Consider the following 20,053-nt stretch of genomic DNA (forward strand, 5'->3'; position numbering starts at 1 on the left):
CCTAAATAACCACAATGTTTTCTGACGTGAGTATGTTTCCTGTTCATGAGAAGAATTATTGTTTTCGTCTTTCTGTCTCCATCTGATGCGAGTATATTTACACGTTGTCTGAGAATTCAAAAAGAAACATACGCTATTATTTTGACTAGACCGTGTTTGCTGCAGCGCGAGAAGCCAGAGGAAGTGTAGGTGATCTGCGTCTGGTTTACCACTGCATGGATGCTGCTCCCAGACCGTCTGGCGGAGGCCGCTTTTTCGCGGCCAGCCAGAAGTGGCCCAGCCAAACGCTGTAATTGAGAGTGTGGAGGTGGCAGGGATCCAAACAGTCTATCTCCTCACTGCATCCCCACAGTCAGTGAGTCACCTCCCAGTGCACAACATCTTATGCAAACAGGCCGCTTATGTTATCCTCAGCGGAGCTCGCATTTGAGGCCTCTGAGGCAGCTGTCTGTATGTTTCTGACACTTCCTCTGTCTGCTCCCTCCTTCTGTTTTGGTTTGGGAAGTGCTCATGCATTACGTTCCATTAGAGGGGTCCAACAACAGGACAGAAAGCGCACAATGGTCATGGAGCTCATTCTGGGGGGGGGGGATAAAGACAAGTTTAGTAACACTTTACTTCAAGCCTGTATTATATTTATATATAGTACATTATAAAGGTATTTTTAAAGAAATGTCTGATACAAGCTCTTAGACGCACATTTGATTTGCCCTTCAGTTTGTAAAAAAAAAAAAAAAAAAAAAACATGTTTACAGTATTCCACTTACAATGGAATTTTTTAAGGCAAGGCATTGCTCCAGAATAAACATGGAAATACAGAGTTTTGAAAGTATAACCATAATAAGACTTAAGTAAGCATTATAAGTGTTAAAAGGGATGGTTATACAAATTCGGACAGAATGAAGATCATTTACTCACCTTCATGTTATTCAAAACTTGTGTTACTTTGAAGAATATTTAAGTTGCTCTTTTCCATATATAGTGCAAAAACCAATAAATTATCATTTACGATAACTGTAAATATTCAAGCTTTAAGTAAAGTGACTGCCCTCTGGCCTGGATGTTCAGTAATGAGGTTTTCAAAGCAAGCATCCTAAGAATGCATGCCATTCAGCTGACAACCATACAACACTTTCCAGGCCTGTTTACGGTTAAAAAATAAGGTTGTGCAACATTGTCTTCAGATGTATGGGGCTGCATAGACTTTTACAAGCAGTTCAGAAAAACTAGAAAACCAGACAAAACGCAAAATAGACTCACCTATTGTTGACTCTTTTGACCTGAAAATTTGTCAGAAAGCCTCTTATTATCCCTGTTTACCTGTAAAGACTCTCCTTTAAGGAAACTCAGCAGGAGAAATTGCAGTTTACTTCAAGACACAAAGCAATTTTTCAGCCAAATGTCACTGTTGTGATCTTCAATTTCAGTGGACAATGCCAAAAGCACGGGCCAGTGAACAATCATCTCCTCGAGCTTTGGAGAATGCTGGCTGTAAATGTATGCATCTCAGACTATAAACATAACGCAGTATAGTATAGTTACAAACATACAATTAAGTATTCATCACAATAAATCATGAGGAAAATTCCAGTGACTGCATATGAAAAGTCACTATGTGTATGACAATCTGCATATTTTGGGGGCATTCTGGAAAAAATGATCAGTTCACACATTTTTTATTTCTAGCCTATAAATCCATTGCTTTCTGAAAATGATTGCAAAAGAAAGTTTCCATTGTCATCTGAAATGACCATTCATAAAGCGTGGAAACAGGCTGTGACAGTAACCATTAATGAATACAGAAATAGTGAGCAATGTCTCACGGTAAAAACGCTTATAAGCAGTAAGTTCCACTGAAAATTAAATGTTTTTGTGGTTATTTGCTCCACATCAACATGTTTAGACAAATATAAAATGTTACTACCAACCAAAAGTTTGCTATTCTCATTTGTAAATGATGATACATTTTCCAACGTACCATTAACATCCCTGTGTTTGTTTTGATGACTGTCTACAGGAGTTGAATGAAAAATAAAGAGAGAAGCTTATGTCATGATTCCACCATATGTACAGGAATAAGGGAACTGTGTGTGTGTGTGGGGGGGGGGCACACACACACTCACTCACTCACTCACTCACTCACTCACCTCTGGACACACTCACCTCATCTGAGTCATTCTCATCTCTGTACTGGAGAAGATATAATACTTCACAAGTTCACTATACACAACATAATAAGCCCCCCCATAAAATCTTTATTCTTTATTCATTATTTATCATCACCTACAGCCAACAGTATTGAAAAGACAGAATTTGAAGGGTTAGTCCTTGTCAGTCTCCGACACTGATAGCGTTGTAAACACAGTGCAGCTTTTGTGGGTTCTACGTCAGAACGCCGGCTCAGTATTGTCCAGCTCCTGCGTCAGCATCACACGCATGAGCCGGCGGTCTGATGTAGAACCCAGAAGAGCTGCACTGAGAAGAAATTGTTGAATAAAGTCGTTATTTTTGTTAGTTTTTTTGTGCATAAAAAGTATTCTCGTCGCTTCATAACATTAAGGTTGAACCACTAGTCACCTGGACTATATGTCTTAACTACCTTTCTGGGCCTTGAAAGTTAAAATGACGTTGCTGCCTATGGCTGGTTCAGAAAGCTCTCGGATTTCATCAAAAATATCTTATAGTTGCATGTGTTCTGAAGATGAACAAAGGTCTTACGGGTTTGGAACGACATGAGGGTGAGTTAATAGTCACAGAATTTTCATTTTTGGGTGAACTACCTTTAAAGCCCCTTTTAATTTATTTTCTCCAAAATCACTATTCTTTTTTGTTACTATGCAGTCCTTATTGCAATGATGGATAATTACGTTTTTTGGTAAAATTATTTACAGTTTTTTTCAGTCGCTAACAAGCGTTTGTCCAACCAGTAGTCACATTTTCAAAACTCTCAACACAATTAGCACAGCATCGGTCTATTGTGGCCAGACCATTCACACATTTCATGTCGTTTTCACACAATATGCAGTCAGTGAACACATTTCCACAATGCTTACATTTTCTTAACAGACAAGTTATACCTCCCAACAAAATTATGGATTGTTTTTGTAGTATTTGCGAATGTTAACACACACCATCCCACAATAGCAAAAACAATATTCCAAACCTTAGATACAGTATAAAAACCTCTGCTTTTGCAATGATATCAGTTCCAAAAACAATATATCTCAGCAAAATAATAAACAAACAATTGAATAATTGACACACAGCTGATTTATGTTGGGTAAATTGGGCCAACCCCAAATTACCCAATTTTTTTCTATTACATTGACACTTATACAGTAAAATTAGGACTTTGAGGAGTGATGTTTTTGGAAACAGAAACAGAAAAAGACAAACACTGTAATGTCTGGACGAGGAAGAGTAAGAGCAAGGGGCCCAGGGAGAATAGCAGGAGCAGTGAGAGATGCAGTGAGATATGCAGTGAGAGGTGCAGTGAGAGGTGCAGTGAGATGTGCAGTGAGAGGTGCAGTGAGAGGTGCAGTGAGAGGTGCAGTGAGAGGTGCAGTGAGATGTGCAGTGAGAGGTGCAGTGAGATGTGCAGTGAGAGGTGCAGTGAGAGGTGCAGTGAGATGTGCAGTGAGAGGTGCAGTGAGAGATGCAGTGAGAGGTGCAGTGAGAGATGCAGTGAGAGATGCAGTGAGAGGTGCAGTGAGAGATGCAGTGAGAGATGCAGTGAGAGATGCAGTGAGAGGTGCAGTGAGATGTGCAGTGAGAGGTGCAGTGAGAGGTGCAGTGAGATGTGCAGTGAGAGGTGCAGTGAGAGATGCAGTGAGAGGTGCAGTGAGAGATGCAGTGAGAGGTGCAGTGAGAGATGCAGTGAGAGGTGCAGTGAGAGGTGCAGTGAGATGTGCAGTGAGAGGTGCAGTGAGAGATGCAGTGAGAGATGCAGTGAGAGGTGCAGTGAGAGGTGCAGTGAGAGGTGCAGTGAGATGTGCAGTGAGAGTTGCAGTGAGATGTGCAGTGAGAGGTGCAGTGAGATGTGCAGTGAGAGGTGCAGTGAGAGGTGCAGTGAGATGTGCAGTGAGAGGTGCAGTGAGAGATGCAGTGAGAGATGCAGTGAGAGGTGCAGTGAGAGGTGCAGTGAGAGGTGCAGTGAGATGTGCAGTGAGAGGTGCAGTGAGAGATGCAGTGAGAGATGCAGTGAGAGGTGCAGTGAGAGGTGCAGTGAGAGATGCAGTGAGAGGTGCAGTGAGATGTGCAGTGAGAGGTGCAGTGAGAGGTGCAGTGAGATGTGCAGTGAGAGGTGCAGTGAGAGATGCAGTGAGAGATGCAGTGAGAGGTGCAGTGAGAGGTGCAGTGAGAGGTGCAGTGAGAGATGCAGTGAGAGATGCAGTGAGAGATGCAGTGAGAGGTGCAGTGAGAGGTGCAGTGAGATGTGCAGTGAGAGGTGCAGTGAGATGTGCAGTGAGAGGTGCAGTGAGAGGTGCAGTGAGAGGTGCAGAAGTGCAATATTTGATGAAAACATGTGGCCTAACCCTGAAGATCGCAGAGTTTAGATACAGTAATTTTGTGCTTTTTTTGTAAGCAATACTGTAAAACTTTTTCTGTTCTTTCATACCGTGTTTCTACTGTATCTCCTGTTGTAAACAGTAAAGGGAAAAAACTTATTTGCTTTTTACTAGAATGCTTTTGAATGTGAACATTACTGTACATGTGGACATACAGTTCCCAACCAAGAAATTTAGTGTAAAAAGGTTGGATTGCATGTTTTGCATGCAAATACCTGTAAAACTGAAACATCAAAGTCTATGTAGTTTTTGTAATGTCAACAATAGCCAGTATTTTGAAACCTGGTGTACTTTGATTGACTGCATGTACCATGTGAAGTGAAAACAAGTGTTATTCTTTGACAGAATAATTTCATTTTGAGACAGATTTTCAGTGTTTTGGTAAAGTTAGTGTGCAGAGAAAGATGTGTTCTATTTTGAAATGAAGAGTTAGTATATATTTAACAAAATGTGTTTTTGAGAAGAAAATTAACCATTTGGCCAATTGTGTTTTGTAGGTGTGAGTCTGTGTTAAGAGTTTAGAAAAAGTATCTGAAGTATGGGTAAGCGCTTGTTAGCGATTGAAAAAAACTGTAAAATTTAATATAATCATTTTTAAAACAATATAGATTTATGATAAATCCCTAAAAATATTACACATCTGACACAAGTTTTGTGATTAAAAATAAAATGCAACTAACCATTTGCATCACCAATTTGGTATATCCAATCCACCTTACCTGCATGTATTTGGACCGGGAGAACATGCAAACTCCACACAGAAAGGACTCCTGGCTCAGCAGTGACTCAAACCATGGACCTTCTTGCTGTGAGGCGACAGTGCTACCCACTGAACCACCGTGCCACCCGAATGAATAATAACAATAAAGAAATAAATAATCACATTTTCCTTCAGGGAGAACTGTAGCCCCACTAAACCCCACACAAAATGCAATTAACACCACCTGTTAAAAAACTACACACATTCCTTGAAGAATTCAAATCACACTTGCCATTAAACATGTTCCCTTTCTATTGAAAACCAGGGTGGAGGGTGAAGGGTGGGATTGGGGGAGTTTACAGAGGCAAGACCTGAAGGAGAGAGGGGTGTGGCCACTTCTGCGGCGCTCTCATCTCCTCCAGGGGAGTGTTTGTGGTACTGTGGCCTCGGCACACGTGGGCCAGAGCGACGAAAGAGAGCAGGGAAGATAGTTTTACAGAGTCCAAATCTTCCACCCACCTCGCAGGCCAGCACTCATAAACAGGCCATGTTACACAAACCTGGCCTCAGACTGTAGTTTTGTCGAGACACAGGTCAGGAGACGAGAGGCTGGCTTACAAAAAAAGGGGCTGAAACACGCACCCACACAGGCACAAATACTATCAAAAACACTTACTCTGCCAACAGAGACTACATAGACAGGAGAGTGGGACACTGCTGAGTCCAGGGAGCAGGGATTTACTACAGGAAGTGAAGAAGAGAGGAACCTGGATGGACACCCTCTGCAGTCTCAGTGGCCTGGACCCTCTCTGGGTGAGTCTCAGATGAATAATAAACTCACTCACTTCAATGGCCAATTAAAACAGAGATACAAATATATGAAGGTTCCTTAAAAAGAACTATGTATCTTTTTGCTATCTTGGAAGTGATCATTGTTTTTGACACTATAACAGACAGATATTGACTGAGATTGAATGCAGAACTTTAGTATTCAGTTATATGGTTATTCTGCATGTCTCTCTCACTGAAAATATTTTTACAACTGTTTAAAAGATTAAGAATTAACATGCTTTCACGAGTTCACACTTACAAATGATCAGAGAATAGATGGTTATGCGTATTTGGCGTGCTGTCCGGGGGGAGGGCTCCGAGCTCGGAAATTGGGCCCGAACCCAGAGTACTCCCCCCGTATCTCTGTTTAGGAAGATAACTAGGCAAGTGTGAGGAGATGGGGTGGTGGAGGGATGCTGAAAACTGTCGAGGAATATGGGTGAGTCGACTGAGTATATTTATAGGCTTTACTCGTGCTGATTGAGTGGACCTGTTGATTACTGATTGCTGACAGCTGGCTGGAATGACTTGATTGTTTGATCATTAGAACGTGTTCCTCCCGAACCTTGTTAATAAAACATCAATTAAATGTGTGTTTACACACACAGCTGGTATCAGCAAGAGTGCAGTGCATGATGTAACTATACTTTAAACTATGTTTTTAACAATGTTTACAGATGTCCAATGTTGAAATTCAGGTTAATAAATAAAAGATCAATGCATATACAAGGCTCTTTTAAAATCAGATGTAATGATATTGGTGTGTGTGACAGAGCCAAGATGCAATCAAGAGAATTTTGTCCCAGGCACTGTGATGAGGGGGTTTATTAGGGTCTTCCATGGACCATGGTACACACTAATCATTAAGCAATATTTACCAATGCACAATGATGGTGGACCAGATGATGTGCATTCAATAAGTAACAGGCCACATTTTGTAGATGATTTAAAAATTCTAGAGTTGCAGCCCAGGGAACAATCTCAAAGAACAATCTCAGAACAAACAAAACGTTCTTGCAGTAAGATGAACAGACCAAACTTTTATCACTATATCTGGCTTTAGTAATACATTATTAGTGCACCGTTCTTTCAAAGTCACTATACGGGAAAAGTTTGACCATTGTTGTTTTAATGAATCAACAGTTAATGAATCAACACGTTTAGTTTAATCAGACGACTGTATATATACTGTACCAAGGAGCACACTCATATTACTATGAATGGGAGAAAATACAACACACAATATGGCAGAATAAGTCATACCTTATAAATAAAAACAGCTAGTGTCCAGACTCACACTTGGCAATGCACATGTGCACTGACTGGACCAACCTGAAACATGTCTTCTTAACAACCTGAATCTTACATGAGCGTATGAAGTAAAAAAAAAAAATTGTGACAGTTCATGTCCGAGTTTGTTGCTGACTTGAAATATGTTATTAAACATGAGTTTGGAAAACAGTTTGTGAGATGTTGTGATTATTTCCCCATTCAAGTAGATAAGAGTTGCAATTATGGCCGCGAATGAACTGACTTTCCTTGAATGGGACTTTGCTTTACAGTCTACAGTGTCTCATTAGTTATATTACTTATTTTGTTTTACTGTTGTTAGAATATAATTTTCTGCAATCCTGTTTGACCCAATGGAACATTATTCAGAACGTTCATAGGAAAAAATGTTTCTAAAACAACATTTTGAACATTCTCAGAACTTTTTGAAATAGTGTTTTCATAACATAATGGGAACATAAGAACAACATTCTTAGAGCATTACATTTTTAGCTGGGAAAGCATGTGAAATGAGATGAAGAGGTCAAGGCTATAAGCTCATGTCTATTGAAGAATGTCTGACAGCATCACTGTTTGGCCTGCTTGTGCTTGTGCTTGTGCACAGACAGCATCACTGTTTGGCCTGCTTGTGCTTGTGCTTGTGCTTGTGCTTGTGCACAATCAAAATAACATTTATTGATGGCCATTTCCAAAAGAAATAACTGGAGATTTGTGAACTACAAGCCACCCTTACAAATTTCCTCTTCATAAATCCAGACATCAGCGGTGTCATTTTTAAACTGTTTTTAAACCATTTTTTTGTGCTGACCGGCAGTCTGTACTCCTACACTTGCAGGAAGGGTACACACACCACTCTGAATCACTTCCTGAGACTGTGGTTGTCATTGGGTTTAGACCAGTGCAAACATAGTCTTAAAGGATGTAGGATGGGTAGAAGATGGTGTCCATTGAACTCCCTGTGGAAAACTGTGACTGTGCTGTGCGCTGCCACATGAATGAGAATCTCTTTCCCTTCTTGGGCCCAGACCACAGTACACCCCCTCATAGATGAGGACATATCCTGGCCAAAACAACAATGTAATGAACAAAGTGTCTCATCTTGAACCTGCAGCATGTGTTTGGATTGCACTTGCAGGGTTAAATAAATAGATGTCATATCATACACCAAGAGTATCATGAGGATCATATCATACACCAAGAAATCATCATAAAAGTGGTCTATTTGACTTTTGCGCTATATTCCACATTTCTGAAATCATGCATAACTTGAAATAAAGTGAAATAAACTTGTGAAATAAAGACCAAAACTGAAAATCGTGACAACTCGGTGCATTCATGAGCAAAAAAAAAGTAAAGATGTTTTATTTGTGAACGAATCATTCTTTTGATTCAGACTTTAATAGAATCAGGTCATCCAGTTCACAAAACCTGTATGAATCTGATCCAGCTCTTGAGCCTTCAATAACTCAAAAATATGGTTGCAACAGTGAACAGATCAATGGAGGGAGAGATTATTCCTCATAAAAAGTTATTGCATGACTTCAGAATATTTATGTCCTTTTCGAAGTGTAAAAGCTTTAATCAGTCAAAAATCTTCTTTTTGTGTTTCATGGAAAAATGGGCTTGGGAACAACATAAGGCTGAGAAAATATGTTCAGATAATGCATTTGAGAAAAATAAGACCTATAGGACAGAAATTTGTTGAACTTCTCCATCAGCCATTTGTATCTACATGAGCAAAAAAGCTTGAACAAAGCTGAGCCTGGAGCTCATGGCCGTTCTCATGGTGTATGGGTTTACATTGTGGCTTGCCAAAGGTGCACTTCTTATATACTGCCATACCACAAGACTCCTTCCAACCAGCATGCCGTATTTATCAGAGCTGTGCCATTGCTGGATTAGTTCTCATTAGTCCAGAGAAAGTTAGGGGGAAAAAAGTAACATAACAGCTCTACAGCTACGTTTGGACATCAGCCTATTTTCCAACATAGAAAAGCCAGAAATAACCGAGGAGATACTGTGTGAATTACTGATGTCTGAATAGAACGAGCCTGTGAAATTCAGCTTGAGAGAGATGTCTTGGCAATGATTTCAAACTGAGTTTGTCCAACTTTGATGTAATCGAAATGCACAGAACAGCATTTTTGTCACATATCAAAGCCTGCTTGTTTTCAGCTGTGAAATACTTTTGCATTTACTTTAAATAAATATGCAGCTTAAAGAAAGCAACACTCACTTCAGACTATCAATCTATCAAATGTGTACAAACTGTTCTACAATGTCAATAATTGTACACACTACATGCTTTTTGTTCTGCTGTGATGCTTCTGAGTGGAAACAATATCTGCCTACAACAGTGAAATCTTTAAATTAATTCGTTTATTTGTCTGTTACATTTCTGGAAATTGGTGGTTTTCTACAATCAGAATAGGGACAAATGTATAGTACCTCACTTTGTCCTCATTATCGTTACAGGTAAACAAGCTGTGAGGCTAAAACTAGGATAATACATGCTGCAGATTAAACGTGCTGGTTGTGTTGGTATCTACAAAATTTGTATTTGACTGTTCCTGTGATGTAATATAAAGCAGCTTATATTATGCTGATATGACTATAGTATTTTAAACATATTTTGTAAAAGTTCTATTCAATTCCTAGGGCTAAAACAAAGAAAAAAGAGACATTTGAGCGACATGTCAAGTCACTGCCTCAAAAAGGATCAGTGCACTTTCATAGAGGTAAAGATGTTTTTTTCCTGTCATGACTTATAACAACCAAGACAAATCCAGCTATACTCATCATAAACTCACTTGGCAAACAGTGAATTTATTACAGAACCTTTACCTTTCACCTCTCTGCAATTTCACACTATTTGTCTGTTGCATACACTGCAAAACAACTAATATAAATCACAAATACACAGAGCCATTTGGACTGAACAAATATTGGGGAACATCAATGAACATTCAGCATTCACTATGAGTGCAGAGAGTGAATAAAATCGAATACGATGTAAACTGCACCTTGTTATTAATAAATTATTATTAATAAATATAATTGTGTTTTCAGGACTGGAACGTCACATGGTACACACTACATCCAGACCTCACCCAGTGTTTCCAGCACACAATACTGGTGTGGTTCCCCTGTTTCTATCTCTGGGTTTGTGCCCCTTTCTACTGCTTGTACCTCAAATTCTACGACAATGGACGCATATCTATATCCAGCCTCTACTGTGCCAAGACGGTGAGTCATACCGGTCATCATCGAGACTAAAATCTAGTTACCACCTCTCTTGAATATAGCATCAGTCAGCTGAAAAACTCACAGGCTATTGTTGTGTGCCTGGCAATATAGAAATAAGCAGTGTTGGGGGAAAGTTACTTTGAAAAGTAATGCATTACAATATTGTGTTACTCCCTTAAAAAGTTACTAAGTTACTTTTTTAGAAGAGCAACGTGTTATGTTACTTTTTTTCACCTGGGCTGGGCTTGTTTTTATATAACAAAAAAGTTATATTTTTGGGCAAATGAAAAGACCCTTTTTCACACCTAAAGTGAAATAGTAAGCCTCAGGCTGAAGCAAATTCATGGTTGTACAGTAGAGGGCGCCGCTCAAACAAACCTTTCAGCTGTGCTGTTGTTCTGGATAACGGAAGAATAGGATGCAGGAGAAAAAAGTTTAACATATACTTTACCAATAAAAACAAAAAATTCTATAGTCATTTTTGCTTATGGTTTAATTGAATCATCGAAGGTCAGCAGTAAGTACATTGGTCAATAAAGTGAGATTAAATGCATAAAAACATATTTAGTTATTGGAGGTTTGCATAGTATTCTGATTCCGCATTTCAATGATTTTATTCATTTTGAGGAATATTGAATCTTTTTTTTTGGTGCAAGTGAGATGAGTAAATGCATGCTCACAGTTAGTCTACTACAATAACCATCATGTTTACACACAACGCCTCTGCACTTCGATTTGTCTCAACAAGAGGGACAAGAGAGCTGTCAGTCAATAAATGGGAAAACAAAGTAACTTGCGTTACTTATTTGAAAATGTAACTCAGGTATTTTGTTGTAAATTGTAAAAGTAATGCGTTACTTTAGTTACTTGAAAAAGTAATCTGATTACATAACTCAAGTTGAGTTATCCCCAACACTGGAAATAAGTGACATCATTAACGAGCATGTAAAAGGTAGGAAAATGGTTCTACAGGAAGAAAAATAGATCATATCATATCGATCATATCATACACTTTGACCCAGTTGACATGTAAATCAATTCTAATATAGCACACATACCTTTCAAAAGTTGAGGAGTAAGATTAATTTCTTCTTCTTTTTTTAAAGAAAAAACTTTTATTCAGCAAGGACACATTGAATTGACCAAAAGTGAAAGTGAAGACATTTATAATATTACCAAAGATTGTTTTACAAAAAATATAACTCAATATAACTCAGCATAACTCAATTTGATGATAATTAGAAATGTTTCTTGAGCAGCAAATCTTCATATGGATTTCTGAAGGATCATGTGACACTGAAGACTGGAGTAATGATGCTGAAAATACAGCCTTGATATCCAAGCAATAAATTACTTTTAAAATAGATTCGAGTAGAAAGGTTATTTTTAATTGTAACAATAATACTGTTTTACTGTATTTTTGATCAAATAAATGCAGCCTAGATGAGCATAAGAGACTTTTAAAAACTTTTGATCAATAATGCAAGTTATTAAAAATGGGGGGGGGGGGGGGGGGGGGTATGACACCACAACGTTGGAGTTAATGCTTACATGTCTGTGTTCACGTCTTGTAGGGTTTGGGTCTCTGTCTGGCTTCCTTTGGTTTCCTGGAGATGGTCTATCTACTGGTGGAAAGGAGCAGAGATATCGAGCGTCACATGGTCTTTCTCCTGAGCCCTATAATTCGCAGCCTTACCATGGTAAATCACAATATTACTCTTCTCCTGAACCTCCCTTTTCCATTAAGGACTGTTATGAAATACCATGTTGATTTCAGAAATATAAGGGTCCAAATATATGTTTTGAATTCTTTTTCTTTTTTCAATGAACTCTTTTTAGAGGATAGTTAAGATTTATGATCTGTTATATTTAAGCTTGAATGAACAAATCTCTTTGTGGCTAGACGTCTGGCAGAAGTTTCCTGAAGGGGTCAGGATAAATAAGCCTCTTTTACCTCTGGTCACAGCAGACAGCAGTGTCAACAGTGGTTGTAGTAAATGACTTTTTCTCCCCCAGATCTGCCCAACAAGATAAGTCCATTTTAAAGTCCTGACACAGGCTAAAGATTCGCAGTAGTCTATGCTTACCTGTATAGAATCAATACAAAATGTATCAACAAAAACTCCACGTCTAAGCTGTCTAATGGTATTCAGTCCTCTTCTTCTAGTGAGTGTTGGATTTCTCTATTGACCTCAACTAGCACACTGACTGAAATAAACTGTGTCCTCAGATACTGGCAGTGTTGGTGATCCACTTGGAGAGGCTGAGGGGCTTTCGGTCCTCTGTCTTTCTCTTCCTGTTTTGGACGTTGGCAATCGTCTGCTCGCTTGTGCCTCTCAGAGCCAACATACAAGCCATCATAGACGAGGTTTGTATATCCCTAGTATAGCAAACTACTGTATAAAAAATATATTATAATTATTATTTGCATATATTTTAATTTAGTTTAATGCAAATAAAAATTGAAAGATATTGTCATCTCAATTTACCTGAGTTCACCCATTATGTTCTGAGGGACTCAAATGTCTGATAGTACACTTAAAATCTCGAATTTGAATTTAAACCCCACAAAGTTTTAGGATTCTAAAAAAGATTCTGCACTATTTTAGGAGTGCTGCTGACAATATAATTATACGACTATAGCAATAAAACAGATTCAATAAAAAAAAAAAAAAACATTTATACTTGTGGTCACAAACTTTTGGACCCCTTTTTGTAGGGTTTCTAATATAATAGCATTAATGGTGCTTTGAGAAATGAGTAAATTTGACTAGTTGCCTTAATCTCTGAATTTCTGGCAATACAAAATGTCTATACTTTGTTGTTCACCCTTTACGTATGCACAACACGGGCCCTCGAATGGTTTTTCTAATTAATGTTACTCAATCTCACTAAATCTATCTGTGTTGTATCTGAGAACCTAACACAGCGGTGCGTAAACAGAGTGCTTACAGATGGTGCTCTTCTCAGCATTGATGTCTGGGCAGGCCTGTCGGTTTTCCCTTTCCACTTCCCTCAATGCCCTCTTTGTCTGAAGCTGAGGCAGTGGTGAGAGCAGTCACAATCACCTCTGGTGTTTTTCCGGGACAGATAGGAGAAGCTGCATACGTCTGCGGATGCTGTTACTGTGTTCATCGGTCTGTCTGTCTCTCGTCTGCTGTGATGATCCCACTCCATAATTATGTCACTGCATCTTGTCACAGACTAACAATAAATGTCTTGACACTGGAAGGGGAAATACATGTAGCTCACATGCAGAGACAGTATATTGAGTTTGGAATGTATAATCTTTAGGGCTATGTGCATATTTTGTTATATATTTATATTATTTATGTGGCTACCAGCAGGGCCATTCCAAACATGGGGCGGGGCCCAGTGTGAGGTAGCGGAAGAAGGGGGGGTTTGCCAAAACTTCAAGATCAGGTCTCCCTCTTTACATGTAGTAAAAGTGAATTTCCCAAAATTAAAATACTGACTTTTGAAAACAGATACTTGAAAAATCTAGGCTAAGTACAGTAAGGAAGTAATCATACTGTAAGGAAGTAAAACAAAAAGAAAAAAGCAATGAAGCCGGCGTACAGCTCAGTGATGACATCGTTTACATAGGAACTGAAGCTTGGTTTGTGGTGGGATCTGTTGTGCCCCAAATGAGCCCTCGGCCAATGAGCAGCAGGTCCAAAAGAAACAGCAAAACAACTGGTGCTTGGTCCTCTCATACCTCTCATGGGGGAGGATATGTTCCCTAACCAATTTGAGTTTCTCCAAACTGTTTAAGCATAAAGTGGAGCAGACAAATAATCACAGTATCCTGCATTGTGGTGTCCAGAGTTTGGTCTGTGACCATTTGAGTGAAGCTTGTGTTTACATACTCTTAAAGAGGCCTGCGCTGCCACTTTCTCTTGTAGCTTGGCCATTTGACACCATTTCTGTGAGAAGTCCATGGGAATGGATGCCTTCTGTGGCCCCTGTAAAACTTTCAGCAGCAGATCCAGGCCTCAGCATATTTTCTCTCTAACAAATCTTGAACCTTGTATTATGCACTACACACATAGATCAAGTGCTGGCTGGGTGGTAAAACTTTGTCCCAAACAACAAATGTGAAAACTGTAATACAATGATACAAACATAAGCATTATTCATCTATAAGCAAAAGTGTTTTATAATTCATAAATATTATCTTTAATGAAATAAATATACTTGTTCATAATTTCTTTGTATGATAGCCTGCCCAAAAAACTATGTCTGCACAATTTGGCATGTTTCATTGTGTGAACACAACAAGTTAATATTCAATAAAATGTACAAATTTTGCTATAGGCTGCACAAATATGACAAGAGCATGGATACCAGGAGAAAAATGACAAGATAGCTTCATGGGCCAGTGTGCGATTGAATACTCACTGAACACCATCACCAATAACTTTTCTACTATTAGAGGTTGTGAATGAAGAGTCTGTCTCAGTCTGTTGGCACGAAGATCTTTCTGTGGTCTGTCATTTTTATACCATGATTTAGAAGTGTTCATAAATAGATTTGTTGTGTCATTAATCCTAGTTTTGATGGAACATTTAGGTCATTATAATAAGCTGAGGTCTTTGAAAGGAAGGGAGGGGAACAGCAGGCATCATCCCCAAAAGAACACTCCCCACATCAGCCACCAGTCCCGCCTCTGCACACTGCGGTGAGACAAAGTGGGCGGCTGATCTCAGATCAGCCCTGGTGCTAGCTGCCCTATAGCAAAAGAGAAAATATGGATTATAGTCCCACAGGAAGCATGCAGGTTATGTGGCGAATGACTCCTTGGGAAATCCCTGGGAAATGGGTATGCATCACTTATGTGCCGGGTATGGCATCTCCACAGAAGGGGGAGAATGAAAACATGCAGGGTTATTTAATAATTCATCTGTTGTATAATTCAATTTGTGCTAAGGAATCAAGTGTTCTTTTGTTCAGTACTGCCTGGCAGGTCTACAGGTGATCTAAAAATTATTGTTAGATAAAATTTTTATGAAGAAATGAAAACATGCATTAAACAAAATATGTATATATTATTATAATATATTAATATAATAACATGTATGCAATTCTATAAACTTAGCATGAAAAGTACTTATTTTACAGATGAATTGTTAGCTGATTAAAAACACTTTTTACCACAACAAATTAAATAAAAGTTTTCATTATGAAATGTTATGTTTTATACTAAGTTTATCTAACATCACCACACAAAAAAGCATGGAAAAAAGAAACGTTTATGCTTCCAATTGCTTTAAAATCAGTGTACCGACCGTATTGTTCTCCACACTGATATCCAGTCATGTGTGTTTCAGGGTTTCTCTGCGGATGCGATGAGATTCGTGGCATTTTTCACATTCTTCTCTCTCCAGCTGGCTCAGCTCATCCTCAGCTGTTTTGCTGATAAACGCCCAGCAACTTTTAAACCTGTATATGTAAAGGTAGAGTGTAATCAATGTTGATTTTGTAAACTATTATCTAGAAAACGGTCCAAAAATAATACCTGGAAATATTACTTTTTGCACTAGAATCCATGTCCAGTTGAGGATGCTTCTTTCCTTTCAAAAATACTTTTCTGGTGGTACGGCAGGTAGAGTCATCTTTTTGTCTCTCATTACATGGAACTTCTGAGATTCTTATGAAGGTCTGGCGAATAAAAACCCACTGAGATATAGAGAAACACACATATTTGTGCTCCACAGACTGGTGGTAAAGGGCTACCGCTCACCTTTAAAAGCTGAAGACCTCTGGTCTCTACGAGAAGAGGATACATCTGAAAAAATCATCTGTGATCTAGAGAAAGAGTGGGCCAAGCAATGCGCCAAACTGCAACAGTAAGACACCTGCTATTTCCTTAACTGCATGTTTTCCATCCTGGGATGATTTTAAATGATTTAGTCAGTAAAATATGTAACATCCATAATTTGCCTGCTCATAACTACTGATTTATTTGTATTATTAGTTAACAAAGTGCAACTTTTTTACTGTTGCAAAAATGCTAGCAATGCCATTCCAGAGATAAAAGAACGGTTACAAATGTTGTTTTCTCTCCTTCAAACACAGGCAAGAGAGCTCTCTGAACGGATCACAAGGTCTTGGTTATAAGCTTAGCGAGCAGAAGCAGCTGCTCAGAAAACTTCATAAAGAACAAAGCTCAGGCTTCTGTCTGCTACGTACACTAGCCAAAAACTTTGGCCCCTACTTCCTGACTGGGACTCTCTGTTTGGTCATTCAAGATGCTTTCATGTTCTCCATACCACAAGTGTTAAGGTGAGAGAGGCAGTAATTCTGTCATGGCATGTACAGTGATACTGTGTATATAGTGCAAAACATACACTGTACAAATGTTTGGCGTCTGTAAGATTTTTTTTTAATGTTTTTAGAGTCTCTTCTGCTCACCAAGGCTGCATTTATTTGATCAATACAGTAAAACAGCAACATTGTAAAAATAGTATTACAATTTAAAATAACTGTTTTCTATTATAATATATAATAAAATGTAATTTATTGCTGTGAAGTCAAAGCATCATAACTCCAATCTTCAGTGTCACATGATCCTTCAGAAATAGTTTTAATATGCTGATTTTATGCTCAGGAGACATTTCTTATTATTATCTTATATGTTGAAAATAGTTGTGCTGCTTAATTTTTTCCTTGATGGGTAGAAAATTGGGCATTATTTGAAATAGATTAAAAGTGACAGTAAAGACATTCATGTTACAAAAATTCTATTTAAAACGCGTTCTTGCTGAATAAAAGTATACATTTATTTGAAAAACATCTTACATTACTCCTTTGGAGTGGTAGTGTATTTAGAACGTGTTGACTGCTTTACCGCAAAATTTTACTGCACTAGACAAGCTCTAATCAAGAGTCTCGAATCTCATCAAATTGTATCCTTTTAAAAATATTTTTTTATTACTATTCATTTCTTTGTGCGTAAAACCAAAACATCTACAGTATGTAAGGCCAATGTGTAAATGTAGAGCAAGAACTTTAGCCTTTGGCACATCATTTTAAAGTGTTGTGCAACAAAAACTGAAATTTGTAAGGGTAAACTTAACTGTCTATGACCTTGTTGCCCTTTCTCAGTATTGAGTGTGAACTCAATACTGAGTTCACACTCAGCCGCCCCCCCCCCCAACACCCCCCACATCCTGCTGTGGTACAGCCACACAGTTAATTTTGTCCCATGCACCACGACGCTAAGGAGAGTCTGCTCTCTGCAGCATCATATTGTTTGTGGCTGAGCTATAGCTCTAAAAATGCAAAGGAACTGCATTTGGATCATCAAATTAAGCCACTTCGTCTGACATATAACTAGCCAAGAGCAGTTTGGTGGGTTCACTGCTCCAGAACCACAGGAACTGTGGCCATCAAAACCCTCCTTTACAGTGATAGTGCACTCTGAGAAACTTTGATGCACGGTTGTTGTTGCTCAACTATATTTGTTCAGTCCCAGTTTTTTTAGGTTTGGCTTGGGTTTGCTTTACTCCAAGTTAAATAAAGACAAAATTAAATTAAATTCAACTCGTATATGCAAAAATGGTGTGCTACTGTTTGGGTGTCAGTAAATCATAACAATGTCTGTTTCTTGTTCTTCAGCCTACTGCTCGGCTTTGTGAGGGATGAAGATGCCCCCTTGTGGAAGGGTTACCTCTTTGCCTTTCTGATGTTCCTGTTGTCTTGTCTGCAGTCCCTGTTCAACCATCAGTACATGTATACCTGCTTCACGGTGGGCATGAGGGTTAAAACTGCAGTTATGGGCCTAGTGTACAGGAAGGTAGGTTTTTGAACTGTTTACTAAGAAATGCAAAGATGCATATAATGGTTCTCACATTCATTTTTGTCTCCACAGTCTCTGGTCATCAACAGCGCGGCCCGTAGAACATGTACAGTCGGAGAGATAGTGAACTTGGTTTCGGCTGACACCCAGAAACTCATGGATTTCGTGGTGTACTTCAATGCAGTGTGGGTGGCCCCGATTGAAATCGCCTTATGTCTTTTCTTCCTCTGGCAGGTGAGAAGTGATACTTCTAGAAATAAAGATGTGTTTATATGTAAGCTACTACTAATGTTTTGGGGATAAATAAGGTGTAAAGATGTCCTAAAATATTTGCACAGTTTTTCTAAGAGTGCAGATGTAAAATTCATTCATTTCAATGTCTCACCTCTGTACAGCGTCTCGGCCCATCTGCGTTGGCTGGCATCGCCACTGTGATTCTCATCTTCCCTTTAAATGGGCTACTTGCCAAAATGAGAAGCAAGCTCCAGGTATCATCCATGTTTTTCCATGGAGTCAAATAACATTTCCATAATATTCGTGCTGTGGCGACCGAGGTCCTCCCAGGAACTTCATGTCTACTGATAATTTAAAACATGAGCATGAGGACAGTCAGTCCAGTTCTGTCCATAAAAACCACAGTATTTGTTGTTAAACTGAAATGTCTTTATTTGCTTTGAGTGAAACATATAAAGAATTGAAACTTGCCCATATTGGTTTCTTTCTGGTCTTGTAAACAACTTTGCTTGCATGATTCTCAAATGTTTTAACCTGTTTTCTGCTCTCAGGAGGTCCAGATGAAGTACATGGACGGCCGCATTAAGCTTATGAATGAGATTTTGAACGGAATAAAGATCCTGAAGTTTTATGCCTGGGAGAATGCTTTCAGAGAACGTGTTCTTGGCTACAGGGAAAAAGAGCTAAATGCTTTGAAGAAGTCTCAGATCCTTTACTCAATATCAATCGCCTCTTTCAACTCCTCAACTTTCTTGGTACATTTCATAATTCTTGGATGATTTCATCTTAACATTAATGTAGTCCTAACAACTGAACAATTGTAACCTTTTACACCACTATGCCTCCAGATTGCATTTTCCATGTTTGGAGTGTACGTGTTGATAGATGATAGGCATGTTCTGGATGCTCAGAAGGTCTTTGTGTCCATGGCTCTCATCAATATTCTCAAAGCTCCACTCAGTCAACTGCCCTTCGCAATGAGCACTACCATGCAGGTGGGCAGCATTACTGCAATTCAAATATTTGAACGCTTATGTATTTATAAATTTTCAAGTCAATTGTCAAAAAGAAGTTACCTTTGTTTCTTCTTGTTTCTAAGGCTGTGGTTTCTCTCAAACGTCTCGGAAAGTTTCTCTGTCAAGACGAGCTGAAACCAGATAGTGTGGAGAGAGCTCCCTACAATCCTGGTGAGTGCATTAGCTTGTCATTGTTTTCAAACTTTCCAGAAGCTTATAAAATGCTTTATATGCCTTAGATGGCCAACATTGTTATACATGTTGAGCAGTAAAGAGATTTTTCCCTATCAATGTGATGGTGGAATCCTAATGCAGGAAGCCATAACAAAACCCGACATTCAAAAAACAAAAATAATGAGTTACTTAT

The 20,053-nt window shown here is 38.8% G+C and overlaps 1 protein-coding gene and 1 long non-coding RNA gene across 2 annotated transcripts in view; one reads left to right on the forward strand and one right to left on the reverse strand.

Moving 5' to 3' along the window:
• LOC130076069 (uncharacterized) lies at positions 1 to 13,760 on the reverse strand. Its single transcript, XR_008805599.1, has 3 exons — positions 13,588 to 13,760; positions 12,187 to 12,260; positions 1 to 578 (listed from the first exon to the last, which is right to left on the reverse strand). It is a non-coding gene; the product is annotated as an uncharacterized LOC130076069 (long non-coding RNA).
• Positions 5,718 to 20,053, forward strand: part of abcc6b.2 (ATP-binding cassette, sub-family C (CFTR/MRP), member 6b, tandem duplicate 2) — a 24,337-nt gene continuing 10,001 nt past the window's right edge. The window contains exons 1-14 of the mRNA XM_056240968.1: positions 5,718 to 6,081; positions 10,459 to 10,635; positions 12,210 to 12,335; positions 12,866 to 13,003; positions 15,966 to 16,091; positions 16,179 to 16,240; positions 16,353 to 16,484; positions 16,714 to 16,920; positions 18,256 to 18,433; positions 18,509 to 18,670; positions 18,832 to 18,924; positions 19,222 to 19,425; positions 19,519 to 19,665; positions 19,770 to 19,857. Coding sequence (XP_056096943.1) covers positions 6,040 to 6,081; positions 10,459 to 10,635; positions 12,210 to 12,335; positions 12,866 to 13,003; positions 15,966 to 16,091; positions 16,179 to 16,240; positions 16,353 to 16,484; positions 16,714 to 16,920; positions 18,256 to 18,433; positions 18,509 to 18,670; positions 18,832 to 18,924; positions 19,222 to 19,425; positions 19,519 to 19,665; positions 19,770 to 19,857 — 1,882 coding nt within the window. The 5' untranslated portion in view covers positions 5,718 to 6,039. The remainder of the gene's footprint in view (positions 6,082 to 10,458; positions 10,636 to 12,209; positions 12,336 to 12,865; positions 13,004 to 15,965; positions 16,092 to 16,178; positions 16,241 to 16,352; positions 16,485 to 16,713; positions 16,921 to 18,255; positions 18,434 to 18,508; positions 18,671 to 18,831; positions 18,925 to 19,221; positions 19,426 to 19,518; positions 19,666 to 19,769; positions 19,858 to 20,053) is intronic.

Source organism: Rhinichthys klamathensis, unplaced genomic scaffold (genome assembly GCF_029890125.1).
Source record: "Rhinichthys klamathensis goyatoka isolate OS25496 unplaced genomic scaffold, OSU_Roscu_1.1 h1tg000626l_1, whole genome shotgun sequence".
Classification (NCBI taxonomy): domain Eukaryota; kingdom Metazoa; phylum Chordata; class Actinopteri; order Cypriniformes; family Leuciscidae; genus Rhinichthys; species Rhinichthys klamathensis.